Genomic DNA, 15,786 nt, shown 5'->3' on the forward strand with positions numbered 1-15,786 from the left:
ACCTTTAATGTAAAGTACTTTTTCAACTTAAGAATCAGCAATTTACACTTTCATTGTATTGCAGCGTCTTTGACACTCATGTACTTTGTACACTCTGTATTTGTTTTAGTATGTTCTGAATCAAAACTCATGGTACATATTGAACATTCGTTTAGTGAGTAAACGAAAGTATTTTACAATGCAAACCAATGTATGTGATGGTGAAAATACGAATATCTTCGAAAATGTATTTCATTGGAAGAAAATTGAAAAACAAATGCGCCACATGGACATTTCATATAAGTCGCATTCTAACATAATTCTATAGCGCTATCATTTTTGTTACATGTTTGTAATTGCGAATTATTGTTTATCCTATGACAATGTATTGAAAACCGATGTATCATTTGTTTTAATGAGAATATGAAAAACTGTCTGATGGTGAATAGTGAAAAATTCAAACTGGTAACAGAACTTTTTGAATAAAGTAACCTAAAACCTCTTTGTGTCTGGTTGCTGTACACTATCAACAATTTATTGCATATAACAGCTACTGGTCATGAACTACGTCTTTATATGACAAAACAGCAACAATCAGTTATTTTCGAAATATTGATTTTTGGCATATAAATTTTCTATAAAGTACTAGTTAAATACTCATGCTAGGACCGGATTCACTGGCAAATAATTATGAACCGTTTGGTGTTTCCCATCAGCTCATTATGATGCTCAGATATGAAATGTTGATTGCAAAAAAGGTATTTATTGCTGCTATATATCTAGCAAAGATTTTAAATTATATTCAGGAAGGTATTGATTCAATAATCTGTACATAACAACAATAATATTTCAGTCTATTTAATTATTCATTGAAATAGTTGTCCATTTTCTACATTCATTTAATTAGTTGATTATTTGGTAACATTTATACCCAGCATCAGATCAAAATTTTTCTTATAAAATTTCAACAAATTTCAGACATGTTTTTTTTTCTAAAACTAACACCAGTCTTAATTAACTCCCTGCCATTGCATTCAGCCAATAGTATCAGTCAATCTTTCAACAATATTATTTCAATTTGCCATATTGTTTTATGGTTCACAAAGAAAATCTAAAGCAAATTAGTGTGTTTTTATATGTCACAAAGTGTCAGTTGAACATAAACTCTGCTCTGGCTAGTAACTATTCGCATTATCTTTTTTCTAACTCCTAAAAATATTTAATTTGAAATTAATTACGAATCAGAGTGTAGAAATATTTCATCCTGTAATACAGGAATCATTCACAGATTTAAACTTGTTCATTTGTTTGTAAAGCTAATACTAGTGTCTCTTAAGTGTTTTGGAAGATGTAATGCTGGTGTCATTCAAAGTTACATGTCTATAATCTAACATTTCTATTTTAGTTACTTTTTTATTTTATGATTCAAGAAGAAAATGGAAAGAGAGTTAATATGTATTTGTTTGTAGTGATGTATCACTTGAATGTAAGCTCTGTTATTTTAACTGGCACCATATAGATATACAAAGTATTTTGACTCTTCATTCCCAAACCAAGCTACATTTAAATTCATGAACAAAGTAGGAGTGTTGAAACTTTTCGTGCTGTAGTGGCACTGCTACACAATAAGAGCAGGAAGAGTATGACAATCCCTTTTGACCTAACCAGACTAGCGGCGTTATTTTGGGAAAATGTCAAGCGTTAATTGTCAAACAATGGCGGCAAAGAAGTTAGTTATGTAATGTTGCAGGGCACTCCAACCAGCGGCCTTTTCTTATGGTGCACAAGGGGCATCAGTCATCTCAAGGCACGAGCAGGTTGCTGTAGTGTTTGATAGGCTGAACATAGCAAGTGTTGGTGCTGGAACCTTCAGTATATAGTACAAACTGAAGTACCCTGACGCGTTTTTCTGTTTGCAGATGAAGATAATTCTCAGGAAATATTGCAGGGGCTTTATACTGTTTTCTATAATAAGTAGACTGATTCACGATGAAGGTTTTTGTATGTAATTTACTTCTGCTATAAGAGACAAATTGTCCAGCTACAGATGCTTAGCACCACCATAAGGCTTGGGTGTGTTGCTTGAATTATGCAACATTTTTGTTATTTTTTCCATTTTAGTTTATGATTTATCAGGGAAATGTAAAGGAGAATATTGCATATTCATGTGCAATGAAATATCAGTTAAATGTAAACTCTGAGATCTGATATACTGGCAAACAGAAGTACAAGTGACTTCAGTTCAGTTTTGTTCTTTCTTAGCCCGAAAACGTGATTTATTTAACATTAATAACGAAGAATGAGTCTAGAAATTTTCTTCACTGCACTACATCTACTAAAGCAACCATTCCCATATAATATATTTGTTTGTTTGTAAGACTAAGACCATTGTCTATTAATGTCTTTGTGAGGTATACGGCTGATATCATTCAGTGATACTTGCAAATCGTCTAACGTTACTTTTTTGTTGAGCATTTTCTTTTGTGATTCATGTAGAAAATCGAAAGGGAATTAGTGTGCATTTGTTTGTAATAATATAACGTATACTGTAAACTGTGTTATTCAATCCACAGGTAAATAAATATGTAAATGATTTTCCTCTTTCTCACTCCAAAAATATGCTTTATTGGAAATTTATAACAAAGCAAAAGTGCAGAAACTTTTCAGACTGTAATACAGCTACAACATTTTACCCATTAGATGTCAAAAAATGGGTACAAAGAAGATATTTGTTTAATGATACAGTCTGTTACAGCCAGCGGCCTTTCCTTACAGTGCACAGGAAGAATGATCATCCCACAGCTCTAGGTGGGTACAGTAGAGCTTGATAGACTGGAAGCGGCACAGGGTGCCTACAACGGCACCGCCATCTTGGTGAGGGTAAGAGCAAATGGCAGCTCTACGGATAGACACACTCGGTGTTGTTCTGAAGCCTGGCGCTGTCCACATAGCGGAGCCCTGCGGCCTCAAGCCGCTGGTGGAGCTCCTCACGGGGCAATGCCGATGAAGCAGGATCTCTTCCTAAGACTGAGGTCCACTCGGAGCCGGTGGGCCGTACGCACGTGGTGACGGTCATGAAGCGCGCGTCGGGCGTGAAGTCCACCACGGCGACTGAGGCACCCATTGTGACTGTGCACGCAGACACAGAACGTACTGTCGTCACGAGAAACAATGAACAGTGTTACCACAGAGATATACATACACAGCCACAGCACACAGCAAAGCATAGCACCTATCTGAGGACCCTGTGATGCCAGATGGAGCTCCCACATGTAGAAGGTTAAAAGAAACATTGGGGACACCTGTATCTTGGTGTGAGGTGGCAACACTGATCATTTGTACATTGCAAAAACAGAAGAGCATCTGATTGAAGAGATACAGCCTGTAGTCACACTATCATCCAGAAGGGAAACTGACCTGTCAGTGTCTGTAGACAATATCAAGTTGCCTCAAGACCCCAGACTGCACTATCCCCACTGCATCCACTGTCTGTATCCATAACACCAATTAATGTAAGGGGCACATGCTCTATGAAACTCGTCTTGTTCAACAATCAGAATAAACACAAAAGTTATTACAAAATAAACCCCTGTAAAGACTTGGTACCAAGACCCCATGTGCATCTGTGGCTAAACAACTTCTGAAAAAGCACACTTGTGCTCAATCACCGTTACATCCCATGTAGTTTAGCCAGAATAAATTGCTTTGTCTTACATAAATCCCGAGTAAAATATCTGAATAAAAAAAAACCATATCATTTGAAACAAAACAGAATACTCCAAGGCACACAACCTTACAGTTAATTTTCTGGAAAAATGTAGGCATAACAAATTCCCCACATGCGGACATCTAAGCTCTTATTTTGTGTGAGCTCCCCAATTTAATCTTTTCAACTGCTACATCTGTGGTCATACATCCTGAGGGGCCCAAGGAATTACAACTACCCCACTGTTCACTTACCATCATTCCTGCGTTCAAGGTGGCTGATCTTGAGCTCACAGTATGGGAGATTAAACAGAAGGTAAGCCCAAGTCAGAAAATTTAGATTTATAAAACTAATTCCATCCTAAACCTGACCAATTATAAGGGGACTAAGAAGTTAAACAGCATCATCTGAGAGTTCAAACCGCGCACGTGTATGGTAGAAGATCTAGATGGCACTGTTATTAGTGACCAGCAATTAGCAATAGCTAGGTGGAAACCACACTGTGAAACTACTGCAAAGAACATAGAAAAAGAGAACATTTGTATGGAATCAAATAAAGAACCTGATATCCTATACAGTGAAATCGAAGATGCCATCAAGCATCTGAAAAACAACAAAGTCTCAGGTATAATGGCTCTAAGCACTATCGGACTTAACATCTGAGGTCATCAGTCCCCTAGAACTTAGAACTACTTAAACCTAACTAACCTAATGACATCACACACATCCATGTCCGAGGCAGGTTCCAACCTGCGACCGCAGCGGTCGCGTGGTTCCAGACTGTAGCGCCTAGAACCGCTCTGCCACTCCGGCCGGCCTCAGGTATAGATGTTATTAGCAGAGAAATGCTGATTACGATGGGAGAGGAAGGCATGCATGCCCTACATTAACTATGTAATAAGGTATGGAAAACGAGTGAATAGCCTTTATTACTATCCTGCTCCAACAGCCCACGGGTATACTGCCTGTTCATAGTGTCCAACGGGCACAATATTTCGGCGATCGGACATGTAACCATCGTCAGGTGCGCTGACGAACTGAGCTCCTGAGGGCGGGCGACCGATTTAACGGTCGCGAAGATGTGGGCGTCGGAATCTGTCGTAGCGTCTATCTGTCGTAGCGGGATCTAAATATGCCGCCCGCCCTCAGGAGCTGTTCGTCAGCGCACTTGACGATGGCGACAAGTCTGATCGCAGAAATATTGTGCCCGTTGGACACTATGAACAGGCAATATACCCGTGGGCTGTTCGAGCAACAAATACGCCCGGAGAAACTAAAGAATCACATACGTCTATCCTAATTGCTGTTCAGGTCACGGCGAAGGTTCGAGTCCTGCCTCGAGCATGGGAGTGTGTGTCTGTTCCTAGGATAATTTAGGTTAAGTAGTGTGTAAACTTAGCGACTGATGACCTTAGCAGTTAACTCCCATAAGATTTCACACACATTTGAAATTTTTTTTTGAAAAGAATCAGTTAGGGACTGTTCCAACTATAGGACCATGATATTAATATCACATGCTAGTAAAGTCCTCCTGCATATAATAAATCAACGCCTAAAACTTTTCTGCAGTCTTAGATTTTCATAGAACAAGCGGGTTTCGTGTCAGGTAAAAGCACTCGAGAAGCAGTCTTGAATTTAAGGCATATAACTGAAATATGTTATGAGTTCTGTTTCCCTGCCTACATTTGCTTCCCAGATTATAAAAAGGCCTTTGATTGTGTCGTGTGGGACAAGTTGTGGCATGTGGTCAAAGGGTCTGGGGTTCCAAAACACCTGGTATCCTTCCTAAAAGGTCTTTATCATAGCCATACTGCAACCATAAAAGTAGATGGTGAAGACGCGGAGTTTTTAGATGTGACAAATGGCGTCAGACAAGGCTGCTTACTGTTACCTCAGCTCTACAATATCATGCAGAGTGTGTAATCAGAAAGCGCTGGATGGCTGGGACGGTGGGATTTCAATTGGTAGCAGGAAATCAACAATTTACGCTTTGCAGATTTTACTACACTCATAGCAGGAAGTGAGGAACAATTTCGTATTCTGGTGAAATCTTCTCGAGCTTCCATCCGGGTAGCTGCGTCAAAAATCCGCGACGTTTCGACGAATGTTATTCTCATCATCTTCGCAGCTACCCGGATGGAAGCCCGAGAAGATTTCATCAGCATTGTACACCGGGAAAGCCTACATTCACATACAACTTGGTATTCTGTTCTCAAGAGTGAAAGATATTAGTCTAAACCTTGGCCTAGAGATAAACATGAAAAAAAACTAATGATTATAAATCGTCAAGGCATCGATCAAAACCAACTTACAGGACGCTTAACGAATCTGGAGATAGTAAGTGATTATGTATATCTAGACTCTCTGATCAATTGCACAGGAAAGTGTGATAAAGAGATAAGACGACGAAACATTCTTGGCCCAGCAGCAATGGTCAAATTCAGTAAGACATGGCAGAATCGCGCGATCCAAGACAACGAAGATGCTCTTGGTAGAAGCACTGGTGTCTCCTGTATGGTTATGCGGATGCGCGACCTGGGCCGTGATAGGCAGCGAGCGACAAGAGCCGCACTGCTGGCTTCGAGACGTGGTGTTGGCGGAGGATGCTGCGTCTGCCGGGGACACACAAAAGAGCACATGTTTCAGTAATGGAAGAACTTAAAATCACAAGAAGGTTATCTTCCAGTGTCAGCCAGAGATACCTTCAGCTCCCTGGGCACATCATGAGAAGGAAAGGGGATAGTTTAGAGAAGACCATCGTGCAGGGAAAAGTTGAGGGTCAGAAGACCACGTGGGGGAGCGGAAACAGATGGTTGGATGAAGCGAAGAAGATTACCAGTCTGCCGCTTCACGTCACATTAAGAAAGGCCGAAGATCGCTGTGGATGGAGAAATGTGTCTGAAGTTTCAACTGCTCATATATTTCCTGCAACTCTTTACTTTCCATCCTAATGTTGGGAGAATCATTTTTTTCGTTAACACACTGGCTTACTATGACTGATAGAGAAAGTCGCTTTCTGTAGTATTCGTACACTAGTGTACAAAGTATAATAGGTGACAGAGGACAATGGAAAGGGATCAATGTTTCTAATCACGCAATTCTGGCCATTTAATTTCTAGATAAATATCAGACGAAACAAGGGCTCCTTAAAACGAACAAAAAAATCACGATAAGATGGGATTAGTTATGGAATGTGCCAATCTTCATAATGCTTTTTTTTTTCTTTTGGCAAAGCTACCACTTTCAGGAAATACGGAAAAGGTGTGTCTTCTGTCTGTCGACTTCCTCTCAGCCTGTCGTTGGTCGGCTCTGAGAGTATCTACTACCAGGTCCGTACATCGCTCCAGAAGCATGGTAGGGTCAAGAAGATAGAATTGTGTCTGAGCCACGCTTCCCACTTCTTAATCACTTCACTCACAGGTATGTGAGCTATAACAAAGGGGTAGCGCTAATGTGGTGCCTGGGACCGGCGTAGTGCTTATCGGTCCGTCTGAAGGGGTTGCGAAGCAACTCAAATCGCTTTGTACGGGCAAGTCATCAGGTTCAGATTGTATACCGATTAGGTTCCTTTCAGATTACGCTGATACTATAGCTCCCTACTTAGCAGTCATGTACAACTGCTCGCTCACTGATAGATCTGTACCTACAGATTGGAAAATTGCGCAGGTCGCACCAGTGTTTAAGAAGGGTAGTAGGAGTAATCCGTCGAACTACAGACCTATATCATTGACGTCGTTTTGCAGTAGGGTTTTGGAACATATACTGTATTCAAACCTTATGAATCGCCTCGAAGGGAACGATCTATTGATACATAATGAGCATGGTTTCAGAAAACATCGTTCTTGTGCAACGCAGCTAGCTCTTTATTCGCGCAAAGTAATCGACAGGGGAACACAAGTTGATTCCGTATTTCCAGATTTCCGGAAAGCTTTTGACACCGTTCCTCACAAGCGACTTCTAATTAAGCTGCGGGCCTACGGGGTATCTTCTCAGTTGTGCGACTGGATTCGTGATTTCCTGTCAGGAAGGTCGCAGTTTGTAGAAATAGACGGCAAATCATCGAGTAAAACTGAAGTGATATCAGTTGATTAGTCGATAAATAGTACAATTCTCAAGCCTGTCAATGCAACTAAGTACCTGGGTGTTAAAATTACGAACAACTTCAGTTGGAAAGACCACATAGATAATATTGTGGGGAAGGCGAGCCAAACGTTGCATTTCATTGGCAGGGCACGTAGAAGATGCAACAAGTCCACTAAACAGACAGCTTACAGTACACTCGTTCGTCCTCTGTCAGAATATTGCTGCGCGGTGTGGGATCGTTACCAGGTGGGATTGACGGAGGCCATCGAAAGAGTGCAAAAAAGGGCAGCTCATTTTGTGTTATCACGTAATAGGGGAGAGAGTGTGGCAGAAATCATAAGCGAGTTGGGATGGAAGTCATTTAAGCAAAGACATTTTTCGTCGCGGCTAGATCTATTTACGAAATTTCAGTCACCAACTTTCTCTTCCGAATGCGAAAATATTTTGTTGAGCCCAACCTACATAGGTGGGAATGATCATCAAAATAAAATAAGAGAAATCAGAGCTCGAACAGATAGGTTTAGGTGTTGGTTTTTCCCGCGCGCTGTTCGGGAGTGGAATGGTAGAGAGATAGTATGATTGTGGTTCGATGAACCCTCTGCCAAGCACTTAAATCTCAATTGCAGAGTAATCATGTAGATGTAGATGTAGATGAATGAATAACTGACAGCTTATTCTGAGAGTGTATTCTGCTGCAATATATTCGCTGTAAACCAGGTTTACCCACCACTACTCCTACTTTTGTGTCGAAGGACCCTGTACTTTCTTTGTAGGGAGGGAATACGCCCTTGGGTTGCTTCATTGGCCAACGGTCAGTCTATCGCTCTTCTGGTTTCTAATAACATTCTTGTGACTACATGCCTGTCACTACTTCCTTTTCTTTTTTGAGTCGTTAGTCTTCTGAATGGTTTGATGTGGCACAATACGAATTCCCTCATCTGAGAGTAACACTTGCACTGTTAGTCCTCAATTCTTCTTTGGACATGTCTAATTCCTGACATACCCTATATATTTTTTACAATCAACATCTTCCTCTAGTACAATGGAAGTTATTCCCTAACATTGTCCCTTCTTCCTTTCAGAGTTTTCTCTACTTTCCTTTCTTCGCCAGTCTTGCAGGGAATCTCATCATTCCCTATCTTACGAATTCACCCAGTTTTCAAAATGCTTCTGTAGTTCCACATCTCAATTTCTTCAATTCTCTTCTTTTTCGGTTTTTTCCACAGTCTATGATTGACTACCAGACAATACCATGCTCGAAATTTACGTTCTCAGAAAGTTCTTCTTCAGATTAAGGCCGACTTCTGATACTAGCACATTTTTCTTTGCCAGAAATGCTGTCTTTGCCAGTGCTACTATTGTCTTTCCACTGCGTCCCTGCTTCGTTCTTCATGTGTTATTTTGTTTTCAAAGTAACAGAATTCTTCTCTTCAGCTACTTCCCAGTCCGAAATTTTGATGTTATGTTTATAGTTGACTTCATTTCTGTTGCTTCTCATTACTTTCCTAGGTTTATTCTCAAACTATAGTATGCACATTTTAGACTGTCCATTCGATTTAATGTAGTTTGTAATTGTCTTCACTTTCACTGATGATAGCAGTGCCATCAGCAAAATTTATCGTTCATATTCTTTCACCCTGAATTTTAGTCCCACCCTCGACCCTTTCTTTTGAGAGAGGACAAGTTACTCTCTCAACTATTTTTCGTATACAGAAAATCATTAAAGGTTTTATTACATCATCATGCACCTTGTGTGGTGTCACCGCCAGACACCACACTTGCTAGGTGGTAGCCTTTAAATCGGCCTCGGTCCGTTAGCATACGTCGGACACGCTTGTCGCCACTATCAGTGATTGCAGACCGAGCGCCGCCACACGGCAGGTCTAGTGTAGAGAGACTCCCTAGCACTCGCCCCAGTTGTACAGCCGACTTTACTAGCGATGGTTCACTGTCTGCATACGCTCGCATTTGCAGAGTCGACAGTTTAGCATAGCCTTCAGCTACGTCATTTGCTACGATCTAGCAAGGCGCGATATTCAGCAATTAGAATGAATTATAAACAGATAATACTGTGAATCATGTACCGTCAAGGGCGACGTTCATCATTAATGATTCGGCCTCTACTCGTAACACGGTGTTGGCTCTTCTGCCAACACAACACCTTGAGTGAGACTCTTGACAGTTAATGTCCTGAGCATACGTTGATGGAGCCTGGTACGGCACTGAAAGCGTGAGGTATTTTTATGGTTCTTAGCTCTTAGAAACGGCTTGTTGGGAGTTTAAAGCGATTGGCAGCTAGCCCATCCCTCAGTATATCTTGCTGCACAGGCCCACAGCCGTACAGGGCAGACAGAGCAGCTCCTCCTCGATACAGGTCTCCAGCAGAACAATGCTGTTATACCTGCATTGGCGCCAGCCGAAGGCTGGGCTGGAGGCGACGGACGGAATGGAGTTGTAATCAGGGAATTGCGTGCAGAGTCACACATAATAAAAATTCACAAGTTTCCATGTTCGCTGATACTGCAAATAGGCCTGTGACCCATTCCATTGGCCGCCTCAGTTCTATAAGAAACTCCAGCGTCTGAGAAACGTTTAGAGGTAGAATCTTTATTACACCTCATAGCTGGGACTAACAATATCCAAGGCACAGGCGATTTAGATAAAGATCTGTAAGATTGTATCTGTTCACTTGTTGCCGTGGGACGTAACGCGACTTCAGAGAAAAACACCTTCCCTCTCCGTGAAAACTTAAAAAAGCCAGTAATTGGCGGTTTCCTTTTTTTTTCAGAGACGCAGGTTTTGTAACTCTTGCCCTGGTTCGACAGGAGTTTGTGCTGTAGTGTGGGAGGGGAGAGCCCTGTAATTGGCTCAAGACGACGTGAAGGTGGTGTAGTTCATGCACTTGGCGGGAAAACGGATTTTATTTTCTGAAGAGGTGTGAAGCACTCGGGTGCTGGATTTTTGTCTTGTAGGAGATCTTTTGGTCGAAGCTCTGACATGTGTGGTTGGTACTTGTCCATCCTGAGACTGGCTTCTCATGTGAGTAGTTTGGACTGGGGAGCCTGTGCTGAAGTTCTTACGGTACCGATAGTGTGACTTCAAACCTCTTTGACTACTATTTTGTCGAGGGCACACCTATTCGTTTTTGGTTTACCGGTGTTGACGATTGGTATCCTTGTGCGCTCTGTCGTATAAGTGGGCCGAGTAGGTCCTTGGTACAGTCAGTGAACGGGTGTGTCACACTGAAATCTACCATGATTTCATGGCACTGATAGAGAGTAAATCGCGATCTGTCTGTCTGATCACTAGACCGTGATATTTTTGCATTTCTCTCGTGGCCGCGATAGATTTACAGGTGACACCTCACGTATCTCTCTAGCTGTAACTTACATCGCTGCACAAAGCAAACAGGGTAACGTACTGCCGCTCCAGGCCACTTGCTCTCAGCTGCACCTATATCGAGAAACTTCTGTATATTTCAACAATCCAAGTCTGCTCAGCGTCAGATCAATTCAGATTGCGTTATCCACAATTTTAGGGCCAGAGTACTTGACTCACTTCTGCCACCCATCACCCTTCTTCATTATGGTCCTAAACCACCTGTTATTTCTTTACAGTATTAAATCATAACTTGTTTAACACAATGTATGTCTGCCCTTGTTTTCGGAAAATAAATGTTGTCAGTAAACTAAATTTTGCATACATTCTCAATCATTTTAGATAACAGGCCCACAGGGTTAACAATCACTTGCTTCTTCTGTCTACTGACTGGACAGTCGGAGCAAGAGGCTGCATCCTTTCTTATTCCGAACATTTCGTTGTTTGTCTTCAGTTCTTATTGTTCCGTTCCGGCTTACTTCTGTTTATCTAAGAATTTCTAACATTTTGTACCCTTTTACACTGTCGAACACTTTTTACATGTCGACAAAAGCTATAAACGTTATTGATTTCTGTTAATTCTTAATTCCATTATAAGAGGAAAGACAGAACTTTCTCTCTAGAATACATTCCTTCCCAAACCTGATGGTAAATGTCGAGTCTCATATATTCTACACGCCAACTTGAATAGTCACGTTACCACTTTCCCCAATGCTACACTATGTGATCAAAAGAATCCGGACACCTGACTTAAAATGGCTTACAAGTTTTTTGGTGCCCTTATCGGTAATGCTGGAAATCAAAATGGAGTTGGCCCACCCATAGCCTTCATTACAGCTTCCACAGTATACTTTCAATCAGGTGCTCGAAGGTTTCTTGGGGTGTTGCACTGAGGAGAGGTACTGATGAATTTGAAGCCATCTTGACTATTTTTCGACCGTGAATGTCTCAAGAAATATGTAAAGGTTTTTTTTTTTAATTACCGCTAACAGTCACAAACTTTGTCAGCTATTGTATTACTTATTTATTTAGCGACATGTTTCGAGGGTTAAACCTCATCTTCAGGCTAAATAACATTACAAAAACAACTTTACAATAAGGGCATACTGATATTACATAGCCTATCGTAAATGCTGTGGTCATCTTTGAGACTGCCACGCCAGAAGAACAAATATGATCACAGCATTTACGATAGGCTATGTAATATCAGTATGCCCTTATTCGATGGCTAAACCTCATCTTCAGGCTAAATGACATTACAAAAACAACTTTACAATAAGGGCATACTGATATTACATAGCCTATCGTAAATGCTGTGGTCATCTTTGAGACTGCCACGCCAGAAGAACAAATATGATCACAGCATTTACGATAGGCTATGTAATATCAGTATGCCCTTATTGTAAAGTTGTTTTTGTAATGTCATTTAGCCTGAAGATGAGGTTTAGCCATCGAAAGATGTCGCTAAATAACCAAGTAATACAATAGCTGACGAAGTTTGTGACTGGTAGCGGTAACTAAAAAAATAAAAAAAATAAAAGAAAACCTTTACGTATTTAGAGGTATTGATGTTGGTTGGTGGGCCTGACACAAAGTCGGCGTTCTAAAGGTGTTCTGTAGGATTCAGGTCAGGAATATGTTCAGGTCTATCCATTACAGGGATGTTATTTTCATGTATACACTCCACCACAGACCACGCAAAAGGAACAGGTGCTCGATCATGTTGAAAGATGCAATTGCCATCCCCGAATTGCTCTTCAACAGTGGGTATGGTATCAGCACCCTACTCTCCTGGCTGTTATTAGCTTTCATAATTTTGGAGCTGCTACCTTTCTTTCAAGTAACTCCTCAGTCGGCATCACGAGACTGACTGGACCCTATTCCAAGCAACAATCCCTGATGGCAGTTACGGGAACTGAAGCGAGGTCCTCCACATGGCAGGCTTCCACACTGATCACTCAATCATGTAGATAGCCTAAATATTTGTTTCTTATTACATAGAATTCAGTATCGTTACAGTTCTAAGGCAACCTTCAATAAAACTACGTCCCATCACAACATCAGCAGCTAACTGAAAAACCTCAGAACATCACTGGACTGCCTTTAGATAGGCCAGCACCTCACAGTTTACAAAATACAAGACGTGCTGTATCCCAATTACATACAGGGTGACAATTAATGAACAAAATGAAATAAAATCATCATAACTTCTGAACGGTTGTGTGAGAGCGTTAAAAGTGCGTGTCTGGCCGCGGGGAATGATGGCAATTAGTATCCACATGCGCACATGCCTCGTTATCAACTGCCATTTTCATTTGAGTGGGTTCGTTAAAATGGTTCAAATGGCTCTGATCACTATGGGACTTAACATATAAGGTCATCAGTACGCTAGAACTTAGAACTACTTAAACCTAACTAACCTAAGGACACCACACACATCCATGCCCGAGGCAGGATTCGAACCTGCGACCGTAGCGGTTGCGCGGTTTCAGACTGAAGCGCCTAGAACCGCTCGGCCACAACGGCCGGCCCTGCGTCTTGGATAGAAACATTAATCTCAGTGGGCGCTTTGGTAATGGGGGGAATACGCCATGTCCCACAACAGGTTTTGCCATCTCCTTTCTCTCCTACCGCAAATACAGCCATCAACTTACATACACTCACGACAGTCACCTCAACATGTACACTTAAGGCATGACACGCTGAGCACACACAAAGAAAGTGACGACTTAATCCACTCCTCACGATTACACAGGCAACAATACTGTGCAACTTTGCCCTTCTTACTGTTTCTCAGTAGCCCAGAACAGTGCATTTTCCACGACAGAGAAACCTTAGATTAGTTACGTTATTTGTATGTTTTGTACAGTCTTGCAAAGTGAAACCCTCCACACAGCATCATGATAGAGGATATTTCCACTGGCTGTGTAATGGTGTCTCGAGACTTATTGCACAGGTAGCAGCAAGGAAATCAATTTTCCAGTATAAAACAACACCATATACATAATTAAAGCGATGACGGCCAATGATCCGTTCAGTGCAGATGCGTACCAATGGGAATCTGCGAGATGCCGCTAGAGAATGGCTCTAAGCACTATGGGACTTAACATCTGAGGTAGACATAGAACTACTTAAACCTAACTAACCTAAGGACATCACAAACAGAATGGCTGAAGCAGTATTCGAACCTGCTTCAGGCTTGTCTGAAGCAGGATTCGAACCTGCGACCGTACCAGCAACGCGGCTCTGGACTGAAGCGCCTAGAACCGCTCGGTCACAACGGCCGGCGATACCGCTAGAAATGAGATTAATGAAAAGGGGCCTTACATCGGTTGTGTGTGGTATAAGTTGAGAATTTCGGTTTGCGGTAGACGTACTAGGGTAGTGGTGACGAATGTGTTCCGACGACATAGTTGTCAAGACATCTGCCTTCTAACCAACAGACGAACATTTGAATCTCGGTCGGGCACAAATTTTCAAGTTGATTCATCGATATAAACTGGTGACCTCTGGCAGCTCTGGGCTATGAATAAAATATTCATTTTTCGAAGGCTGTCACCACTTTCATCAGGAATAAAAAGCCACTGGGGGTTGGGCACGGTGTTGCGAGCATGTAGGAGCGATAACAGCGCCTGGAACCTTCCAGTGGGATGGAGGTGACGATGGGATGAGTGGGAGAGTTGGGCAGCTTATAGCAGCTCCTGACAGCAGAGGGACCAAGGCTAACGGGATATACTGGCCCGCTGGCGTGTGTCACAGCACGTGGCACGGCCAGCCTTAGGATTTGCAGCGACCGTCTCCAGAGGGGAGCGGGTTACCATGTGAGACCACTTTAATATTCCATACCTGCGTGTTTAAATAGACTTACGCTCGTGACACCAAATGACAAAGTTAAGGTCTTTATTAAGTACCTTTTCCCATCTGGGTCCAGACGAAGTTGAGCGTTCGTGATGTATGTTGAGGAATGCAACTAGGGAGACGTCTCAAGTTCGTTGTGGGGCCTGTCTGCCCTGAGAGAGACTGGGTTACGTCATGTGCCACGACAGGTCAGCGACACATTTGAAATTGTCACTCCTGCATTGCTACAATCGTCAAGAATTAATCTTTACTGTTGCGGGACATTCAAAGCCCACACAGACGAGCTACTATTTTGCACCCCCTCTCACTCCCCTCCCCCTTTTGCCTCATACAGTTTCACTCGTGTCAGTTTTTACTACTGATTGTGATATGCACTGAATACAAATCTTGGCCCTGGGTTCACAAACTGATTTGCACCTGTTTAAGTTTCCAGGGGCAGATGTGGACTCTGACCACAATCTATTGGTTATGAACTGTAAATTAAAACTGAAGAAACTGCAAAGAGGTGGAAATTTAAGGAGATGGGACCTGGATAAACTGAAACAACCAGAGGTTGTACAGAGTTTCAGGGAGAGCATAAGGGAACAATTAACAAGAATAGGGCAAAGAAATGCAGTAGAAGAAGAATGGGTAGCTTTGAGGGATGAAGTAGTGAAGGCAGCAGAGGATCAAGCATATAAAAAGACGAGGGCTAGTAGAAATCCTTGGGTGACAGCAGAAATGTTGAATTTAATTGACGAAAGGAGAATATATAAAAATGCAGTACATGAAGCAGGCAAAAA

At 41.9% G+C, this 15,786-nt stretch overlaps 1 protein-coding gene across 2 annotated transcripts in view; it reads right to left on the reverse strand.

The window, feature by feature from the left end:
• Positions 1-821: 821 nt before the first annotated feature.
• LOC126291729 (uncharacterized) overlaps positions 822-15,786 on the reverse strand; it is a 39,121-nt gene continuing 24,156 nt past the window's right edge. The window contains exon 3 of one of the 2 annotated variants that reach the window (XM_049985401.1): positions 822-3,132. In XM_049985401.1, the coding sequence (XP_049841358.1) occupies positions 2,879-3,132 (254 nt within the window). In that variant the 3' untranslated portion in view covers positions 822-2,878. The remainder of the gene's footprint in view (positions 3,133-15,786) is intronic. The other variant, XM_049985402.1, reaches the window with a different exon arrangement.

The sequence above is a fragment of the Schistocerca gregaria genome, chromosome 9 (assembly GCF_023897955.1).
Source record: "Schistocerca gregaria isolate iqSchGreg1 chromosome 9, iqSchGreg1.2, whole genome shotgun sequence".
Classification (NCBI taxonomy): domain Eukaryota; kingdom Metazoa; phylum Arthropoda; class Insecta; order Orthoptera; family Acrididae; genus Schistocerca; species Schistocerca gregaria.